This window comes from Echinops telfairi, unplaced genomic scaffold (assembly GCF_000313985.2).
Source record: "Echinops telfairi isolate 266 unplaced genomic scaffold, ASM31398v2 ScPeMD7_41;HRSCAF=154, whole genome shotgun sequence".
NCBI classification, from domain to species: Eukaryota; Metazoa; Chordata; class Mammalia; order Afrosoricida; family Tenrecidae; genus Echinops; species Echinops telfairi.
The window spans coordinates 2,576,895-2,587,405 of NW_022103939.1; the positions used below are offsets into that span (position 1 = coordinate 2,576,895).

General features: G+C 35.1%; 1 protein-coding gene across 1 annotated transcript; it reads right to left on the reverse strand.

Annotated features, from left to right (window-relative positions):
- Positions 1–8,257: 8,257 nt before the first annotated feature.
- Positions 8,258–9,211, reverse strand: LOC101654069 (olfactory receptor 52A5-like). Its single transcript, XM_004717504.1, has one exon. It carries the CDS (start codon positions 9,209–9,211, stop codon positions 8,258–8,260), a length of 954 nt encoding a protein of 317 aa, XP_004717561.1.
- Between the last annotated feature and the right edge of the window lie 1,300 nt (positions 9,212–10,511).

The window sequence follows — 10,511 nt, forward strand, 5'->3', positions numbered from 1 at the left end:
CCCTATGCATTATAGCTCAATATAAAGAAAACCCAAACCCTCATCACTGGACGGTCAAATGAAAGGGAGAAAGCATTGACATGGTCAAAGGATTTGTTTTGCTTGGCTCCCCAATCAATGTTCATGGAATCAGCAGTCAAGATATCAAAGGATGCATTGCATTGGGTGACTATCTTTAAAGTTTTGGGAGACAAGGATGTTACTTTGAGGAGTAAGACACCGTCATATTTTCAATCGCCTCATATGCATGTGAAAGTTGGACATTGAAAAAGAAAGACCAAAGAACAATAAATGAATGAAATCATTGTGCAAGCAAAGAATATGGGACTTACCATAGACTACCCCCCAAAATAAATGAATCTGTCGTGGAAAAAGTAGGGCCAGAATGTTCCTTAGAAGCAAAGAGCACAGATTTGTCTCACATACTTCGGATATATTGTGAGAGAAATCAGTTCCTGGAAAAGGATACCATACTTGGTAAAGTAGAGAGTGGCCCAAAATAGGAAGACCATTTACAAGATGGATTGCCACATTGGACTGCAAAATGGATCAAACATAAAAACATTGTGACGATGGCACAGGTCCAGGCAGTGTTTTGTTCTGCTGTATAGAGTATCTCCATGAGTGGAACCAACTTGATGACTCCTAATCGACATCCCTAACAATGATAAATAGAGGCCTGCCGATTGTTTATCTCTAGGAAAACCTTTTTTGTCCCCTTCAGCAAAATAATACTTAGCATTTTCATTTAAGATTGTTTTTCTCTTTCAACCAGCTCTTTGATTGCATATTTTAATAAGTTTCATTAGTATAATGCACATCTAACTCTATTACTGTTTTCTTGGCCATTTTTCAATGTGACCTTTTTTTATATGGTACAGGATTCTGACGTGTGGGTGACTTTAACACTTACTTCTTTGGACCAGTAAGATCTACTCAGAGGCAGAAGACTTTCCTCACTGGAGGGTGGTGGTGGTGGTGGTGGCGTGTGTGTCCAGCAGGACTGAAAGGTAGTGCTTTGGCTCCAACTTCTTTTGGGTCACACAAGCTGCAGGTGTTTTGTCTTGGCACCTACTAAATTCTCAGATTGTTATAATGGAACTTTCAGATATGATAATTTGAACTCCGTTATTCATTTTTGTATTGCCATCATACAACAATTTGAACTTTAAAAAATATTTGCTATTATGACCCTCCATATTTTACTAAACATGATGTCCTTTTCTAAGAACAGGTCCCTCTCGATGGCATATTTAAAGTGTGCCATATAAAGTTTGGCCATCCTTAGTCTCAAAAACATTCTAGCTGTGCCTCTTTGACAGCAGAGTTATTTGTTCTTCAGGAAGTCTGTGATATGTTCAATGTTGTTCACCAACATTATTATTTGAATGCACGAATTCTATTTTCCCATCTTCTTAATTCATTGTCTAGATTTTGCCCACGTTTGAGGCAATGGAAAACACCGTGACTTTGATTAACTGTGTCTTAGACCTCAAAGTGACCTAATTGTCCTTAAACACTATTAAGAGGGCTTTGCCAGATTTTCTGAACTCAATTACATCATTTGATTTCTTGACTGCCACTTTCATGGGCATTGCTTGTGGATCCAAGTAAAATAAAATAATTGACAACTTCAGGAACATTTTTACTTTTATTTATCATGATCTTGTTTATTAGCACAGGTGTTAGGGAAGAACATGCTCAAAAGTTGAAAAAGAAATTCAAGCCATAAGTTGACATATTGAAGGACTTATGAAGAAAATGTTGAGGGATGCAGGAAGCATCCAAAACAAAAAATGAGAGGAATATTCAGTCACCACACCAAGATAAATCAGTCAGTTTTCAACCATTTCAGAAGGGGGACAATTTTTGAGAATGGATCATACTGTAGGGAGAATTTCAAGCTATAGTATTGACAAAAAATAATGTAAGAGTAATTGGCAGAACCAGTTGAGATATTTCAATAAATGGATGGAGGACTAGAAGCGCTCACTCCCCTATGCCAGAAATTTGGAAGAAAGCTACCTGACCAGATAATTGGAAGAAGAGATCCATGTTTGTGACTATTTCCAAGAGAAGTGATCCAGTCAACAAAATGTAGAATGTATTAAATACTACAACTAATATCACAAGCAAGTAAAATTTTACTACAGATAATTTAAAAATTGTTGCAGCAATATGCCAAGAAACTGCCAGACATTAAAGCCAGATTTTGAAGAGGAAATGGAATAAGGGATATCATTGCTGATGTCAGATGAATCTTGACTGAAAGCAGAAAGTAATAGGAAGATGTCTACCTGGGTTATATTGGCTATGCAAAAGCATTGGAATGGTGGTATTATACAAATTAGTATTAAATTTGTGAAGAATATGAATTTCATAACACTTAATTATATACGTGTGCAAACTGTATGTAGAATGAGTCAGCCATTCAAACAAAATATGAAGATAATGCCTGATTTAAAATTAGGAAAGGTGTCTGTCTTGACTGTTTCATTTCCTCCACATTTTCCCAATCTATATGCTAGGCATATGTATCCCAAAATATACAGTCAGAAGAACACATTAGGGATAGTGAAGACTCTTGAATCTGTGGTATGCAAATGACACAACCTTGCTTACTGAAAGTGGACAGGACTTGAATTTTAAATACTGCAGCTCTCAACATGGATTACACTTCGACATTAAGATAACAATGTCCCCCGAATGTGTTAATAATAAAAAGCTGTATAAGACAAAAATGACTGTACCCCTGATATGTAAAGTATGTAGTTTCTAATTGCAATTAATTTTTTTTGTCAGACAGTTTTCAACTATGATACTTAAACTCCAAAAGTAGAGTTGCAGTTTTATTATTTTCTCAATTAATATTTGGTAACCATTTGTGCATTCCATAAAAAAGATTTCGTATTTTTTTCTTTTCAATCTCCATTTAATTCTTACATTCTTTCTAATGCAAATTAGCCAATGCTTTGCATAATATAATTGTTTGCATCACATAATTGTTGTGTGGCTAATTTTGGTATTTCTGATTTTATATTTGTACATCAATTAGTTTTTTCAGATAAACTGGAAATACAGGCAAATTAATTTAAAAAATCATCAAAATACAGAAGTGACCCCCGTTCTCATAGCAACCCTGTAGGACAGAGTAGAACTAACCCTGTGAGTTTCAGAGAAGTAACTCTTCAGGAGAGGAGAAAACCCTGTCTTTCTTCCTGGGACAACTGGTGGTTTCAAACTGCGGACCTTGCAGTTAGTATCCCAACGAGTAATCACTACTTCACCAGGGCTCTATAAAATCAAAAATAGATCTTGAAGAGTGGGAGATACCAGAATAATAGACACTGAGCAGCTTGAGAACATTGATGTCACACGTGGTCCTGTGAAATTCCCTAAAATCAAGTGCACCCCCACCCTCGGTGATCTATTCTACTTAGAGCTAAATGATACTTCAGAAAATGTTCTCAGTTTAAAGAGATAACTAAAATATGAAAGACTATCTTAATACTTTGAAATATTCTCATTCAAATGTTTTTCTTTATCTGTTTAATCAATTACGATGTTGCTTTTTAAAGAGTAATATCATTTTATGTTTCAACAATGTATACAAGTTGCTATTTCTCTTAGAGTGTTGCATACTTAATTATTCATTATACACCTTCTTGAATTATAAATATGTGAGATTTAATTAAAATAATTTTTCCATATATACATATTTGTGAATTCTAGAGACACACACCTCCTATGTAGGGATAACCATCAAGAACACACCCAGGTAATCCAGTAAGGGAGATTTCCCCTCCCTGGGATTTTCAAGGTGACAGGTTCTGTTGGAGCACAAAATGCTCACATCTTTGGTCAAAGGGAATTCAAGGGAGACTTAATACACACAAGAAATCTTTACATGGATTTCTAAAAGCTGAATACTCAGAATTTAGGCTCTAATAAAATTCTCCTTTTTGATCGTGGATTTTATTATTAAAATTCTGAAGGCTATGATGAAAGTAAAAAACAAAAATCCATATTTTGAGAATAATTAATGGATATTGAATTTTATCATTAAAAAATTGTAGATCACACTGGTTGGTGTGTTCCTTCTGTGTGAACTTAGCTGACATAGAACTTAGCTGCCTTAGATGGCTGCTTCCTTTAAGACAAGACTTTAAAAGTATAGACCCTATTCTTTCTGATAAGCAGGCCCCATCTGATTTCCTATAGCACCCATATCTTAAATGAGCACTTTCTGAGGGATAGTATTAAGCAGAGCTACATCATAAGAATGAATTGTTCTTGGAGTAGGGGTTATGGTTACATATTCCAAATTCATATGTAAATCGAAGGCTGACATTTATTCCTGGTCCACTCTAAAGGCAATGTTTCCAAATTCCTCAGAAATATTATAAGTAATCTCCCTAACGCATTTGATAATTCTAATAATAATATCATTAATCTAGCCAATGGTACAGAATTTTAAATACTAGTGAGAAAGGAATATATATATTCCTTTATATAAATAATATATACGAGAGCTTATAAATATATAAATATTACATAAATATATATAAGAGATTTTTAGACTAAAATACATAGACTGATCAGTTATACATATTAGAAACTTAAGTGACTGAACCCACCGTGGGAGGGATTTGTCTATCTCAGAGAAGGCGATTTCATTTCTGTGGTTGGGTAAAGTAGGAAAGGCCAGCCACCCTGGGGAAAGAAACAACTTAACATCCCTCACATAGATGGCCAATGGGAGGATCCATTTTATAGTAGAAAGTTGATGATGCATTTTTGACAGAATTTATATTCCAACCTTTTCAACCTAAGCCTCATACTATAGGCCACTTGGAATTGAGATCTTGGCTTTTCTAAGAGTATACCATTTTTCATAGGTCACATCAGAAGTATTCCATTTGGAAACCCCATTAAGTAAACTGGATGTTACATTAACCATATGTGTTCCAGATTAAAGGGACTGAATGATTACTTTGGACGTAAAGCGGAATCAGCCTAGGTTAAGAAGAAGCAGATGACAGGTTTCTCAAGGTAATGAATTCTGAAGTCATTTTATTTTGGTTCAAATCTGTTGTTTTTGAGCTTGCCCAATGAGTTAGTCTGGGAACTTTAAGGAAACAAATCCACAGCAACTCATTTATATAAGATGGAGTTTTATATAAAGGTTAAGTGCACATTAAGAAAACGTCCCAACCCAGTGCTGCCCAAACCCACAAGTGCAACAGTAACCCCTACCTCCGACACCAATCCACAAAGTCCTCCTCCATCTCACAAAACACACACTATGATGCTGACTGCCAGAGGAAAGCTGAATCAGTGAATGGGTAAGCATCTCAGTGCTGGCACCCAGGGCTGCATCAGGGTAGGTGCATGTGGTACCCAGGGCTTCATCAGGGTAGGTGTATGCGGCTTCTCCTTGGGGATGTCTTGCAGGAAGTGAGCCTTGCAAGCTGAAGCAGGGAAATGGCTCAGACAGCTGCTCCCTGGTCTGACCATCAGAAAGCAAGAGACCTAAGAACTAGAAAGGTGAGGCTCACCAAGCCATTTATCCCTCCGTCCTTCAATTAACCCCACGTGTGTTTATTGTCTAGGTTGGCACAATAAATGACCTCACCCAATAATTGACAACTTTAAACCAACATGCATTTCCTATTTTCCCTGTTTTTTGTTACATGGCTTCACTCTGCATACATAAGTTTGCTGTAGTGAATGAGCGTTATTGAAATTGTTGCTGTGTTGTCAAACCTCATCATTTTCTTAAGGAAAACTTTTAATGAGGTTATTGAAAAACCTAGGTGAACAATGGGCTCAGACATCAACAATCATGAACTGATGCCAACAAAGAAATACTTTGCGGCTAACTTAGTAGTAACTAGCCAGGTCCCAGATGCTAACTAACATAATTGTGAAAAGCAAATATAATATCTGGGATTCCAAATTGGTATGTACTGCCTTGATTCTGAGGAATTATTTATAGCAGTGAAATGTGTACATCTTGAGCTTCTATTTTGATATGCATTACAACTATGTCACCAACAATTCTCCTAAGATACAGAACACTTGCATTACTCCAGGAAGTTTTCCCTTCGGGTCTGTTTCCATAAGTGCTACTTATCACTCTCTAACGGAAAACCCACATTTCCTCTGCTAGAGATGAGATTTTCCTATTCTAAAACATCACATAAATGGAGTCATAAAATATGTACGAGGTGTTCAGATTGTTTCATTCACCAAAATATAGTTGTATTTATTCTTGTCATTGGGTTTCTTAGTAATTAATCTTTTATAAAATGTCTGATTTTGCTCATTTTCACTGGGTTGATGAAATGTGAAGGTCGCTGGATGATAAAAATGATTTACACGCAGAAAAGAAACCATAAAATTAGCAATTTAAGCACATCTGTCACTCTATGGGAGAAAAAAATCTTGTGACGTGCAGCTTTAAAAATTATAACATAGAAATCACTCACTTCTACATGAAATAAATGAGCTTGCTTTGATGCAATAACAATGAGCTTTATTTTTAATTTTTCTTTTTTATTGAGTTTTTAAATATATACATATAATTTTATATGTAGTAAATTTGGATATTAGCATAAAATATATATATTAAACACCTATATAAATACCTATAGTGTATGTAAATATGAAATATGTAGATGAGTATATACAATTACCAGTATATAAATATATACAAAATTTAATTTCATGTCATGTCATTTGCCTGATATTTGCCTTATGCCTGATTTCCTAGTTTATGGTTTGCTTTTTCACATTATTAAGAGTGTACTTGTGATGATGTTGATATTACTGACAAAATTAGCATCTGAGTGGTGAAAATTGGTAACACACTCAACTGGTATCCAAAAGATTAGAGTTCACCAGAATTCTCAGAAATTAATTTTAAAAGTCAGTTATTGAAAACTCTATATAATATTTTTCTATTCTGACACTCATGCAATCAATCACTCTGAGTCTTAGTGATGTCCTGACATCATTATGTAAGATAATCATATGGTATGGAATGCTGGTAACCGTTTTTAATACTATTTAGTTATATGGATATAACAGCATAAAGCTAACTAAGTCACATAAATTTAATGATAGTATGCAGTTTATTTTCTCAAGTCAGGATACTAATGATATGAAGACAGTATGTCCACATAATTGTAGAGACTGTTAGAGAGCAACTCATAAAGTAAACAATCAAAAGGTGGTTGATTATATACATATTAAATGTATATTTATACAATGATACATGATTAATTATTATCAATGAATAAATTTACATCACTAATATAATGAGCTAGAAAGAAAACAAATAAACTTAAGTTGCATGGAACCAATTATATAAATTCATAAACCGACAAATCTACTGTTTAGTGATGAAAGGTTACATGGTGAAATTCAAGGAAATAATGTAGTAATTATCTTAGGAGAATCTGGAGTTTCCGAAATAATAGTAAACTTATATGCTTTCTGATACTAAAATCAACCACCAGTAGTCTTTGAACCAAGTCTAACTCATGGTAAACCCCTGCGGGTGAGAGTGAAACCATGTCCCAGAGGGTTTTCAAGTTTGTGGCTTTCAGAAGTACATTTCCATTCCTTTGTTCTGGGGTGCTTCTGGATGGGTTTCAATTTCCTTTTTAAAAAAAAGTATTCAGTGCTTAATTGTTTGCACTATTCAGTAACTACTAGTTTCGAATAACAGCAATGATTATTTTATTCACCTGGAATTTGTTATATGAATATTACCTTTATAAATCTTATTTTTACTTAGGTTTATGTTATTATACATGAAAAAAATTAGAAAACATTGCTGCAGTAATTGAGATATTTTTATTAAATATTTTCAATAAATTAATAAAATGAAATTATAAATACTCAACTTATTTCTATTTTCGACTAAATGCTTTACTTCTACATTATGTGTTCTACAGTTTTCTCTTCAATACAGAGCTAAGTGATAAGTAACTCCTGGTACATAGGGATAAACCAAAATTAGAACAATATCGTAGTGAATTGTATCCTAGAAGACTCTATTCATGATTTGGTTATACAACCAAGAGCTTTGGATATATGATGTTTTCTTGAATGTCTTCTTGAATGACAGGCAGCTGATATTTAGTTCAAATCATTTTCCCCCAAAAGTGCATAGTTGTGGAAGATATACTTTTTCTATATATTTTGATTATTACTTAGAAAAAAAGTACTTTTCATACAGGCATACTGGTTATCCAGAAGTGCTTTTCGAGGAAAACATTTTCAGGACATGGTCACGAATTTCTTTTGTCTTCATCCCATACACTATAGGGTTGAGAAATGGTGGGACTAACAGGTAAAGGTTTGACAAAAGAATGTGAACATAAGGTGGTATGTGAGAACCAAACCGATGCGTGAAGAAAGAAAAGAACGCAAGAAGGTAGAACTGAAGGAAGACACAAATGTGGGCAATGCATGTATTGAAGGCTTTGAGTCTTGCCTCCTTCTGGGGCAGTTGAAAGACAGTGATGAAGATCTGAACGTAGGATAAGGTGATGAAGATGATGTCAAAGCCTAGGATGCTGAAGGCAACAAATAAGCCATACATCTTATTGACTCGAATATCTTCCACAGCAAGCTTCACAAGGGCCATATGCTCACAGTAAGAGTGAGAGATAATTGTAGTTTTGTACAGTGTAAGACGACATTTGATGAGCACTATGCATGGCACTATAAGAACGACAGCCCTGAGTGCCACCCCAACTCCTATTTGAGTCAGTAGCTGTTGTGAGAAGATGGTGGAATGTCTCAATGGGTCACAAATGGCCACGTAACGGTCCAGGGCCATTGCAAGTAGGACACCGGATTCAATGGCCTGAAATGAATGAATAAACCACATTTGCAGAAGACAGGCTTCAAAATAAATTTCTGGCAAATGAAACCAGAAAATGCCTAGCATTGTGGGAAGAATACAAGTGCTAAGGACCACATCGGTGGCCCCCAACATAGCCAAGAATATGTACATGGGTTTATGGAGGCTGCTTTCACATTTGATTAAAGCTATGATGATGGAATTCCCAACCACAGCAATGATGTACATGACAGAAAATGGAATCCCAATCCAACACTGTACTGACTCCAGGCCAGGGATTCCAATTAGTGTTAGTACAGGGGGCATGAAGACTGAGCCATTGATTGTGAACATGGTAATTTGGTCAGTAGAATCAAGTCTTGATATTGCTGTTTCATTCGCTAATCCCTGTGAAGATTTGAAAAGTGTTAAAAAATAAAAGAGATTAATTTATTTTAGACACAAATGTTTCAGTTAGGTTGTGAGTGTATTATCTCTTAAACCCCAAAGATACTTCTAGTTTGCTATTTTCTTTCCAAAATGTCACTGAGCACCCACAAGTCAGGGTTCCTATTGTTTCTTTATTAACTTTTAATGAACAAAATAAAATCTATTTGATGGCTCTTTTCTGCCCATAATAACTGTCCAGACAGATGCTATTCATCTCATGTCCCTTAATCATCACTTATACTTTTATATCCACTATCTTAGCTATCTAGAACTGCTATTGCAGAAATATTGTGAAATTATTGCTCTAACAAATATAAATTTATTCTTTCAAAATTCAGAATACCTAACTCAGTGTATCAGCTCAAAGGTAAAGTCTTCCTCTCTCTGTTGGCTTTGAGGAAATATCTTTGTCTGCTTTCAACGTCTGTGGGGCTAACATTCCTTGGGAATCTACTTGTGTCTTGACATCAATGTTCTCTGGGATCTAGGAGGTTCTCAACACAAGTCCCAAGATTTATCTTCTTTCTTGAGGTGTTGAGTTCCCTCATTATCTGCTCATTGTTTGGTCTCTTTTATTTCTCATAAGAGACTGAGTGGAGATACAACTTAATCTTAACCATTATATCCCACCTGATTAACAAAACTACCTCTAATACTGCCTTATTAATATGATAGAAGTTAAGATTTAGAACACAGGATATTTGCATCAGGTCAAAAAAATGGAAGTTAGTAATATAATACTGAGAGCTCTGACTTTGCAAAGTTGACATATTCTTTGGGGAATCAAAATTTCAATCTATAACACCTACCAATTAGAACTGGGATAAGTAATTTTATGCAGAGTCAATATGCTTTAAGAATTACAATAAACTTAGGCAATATATAAAGAACTCATAATGGTGATAAAACATTCAATGGAATCAAAATCAGAAGAGAAGAGTAACTGAAGTTGTTTTCTTTCTTTCTTTTATAATCTTTAGATAATGTGCTCATCTTCGTTTCCTTGGGCTGCTGATGTTCAGCAGTTTGAACCAGCAGTGGCTGCACAGGAAAAAGACGGGGCTTCTACTCCCATGAAAAGTTAGCCTTGGGGAACCTACAGAGGCATTTCTACTGCTCTCTAGGGTCGCTATGAGCTGGCTTGATGTTGATGGCAATAAGATGTGTTTTGTTTTTTATAACCTTTCCCTTATTGCATAAAGCT

Excerpts from the sequence above, each read along its gene's own strand:
- LOC101654069 (XM_004717504.1), bottom strand. The coding sequence starts at position 9,211 with ATGTTCACAATCAATGGCTCAGTCTTCATGCCCCCTGTACTAACACTA.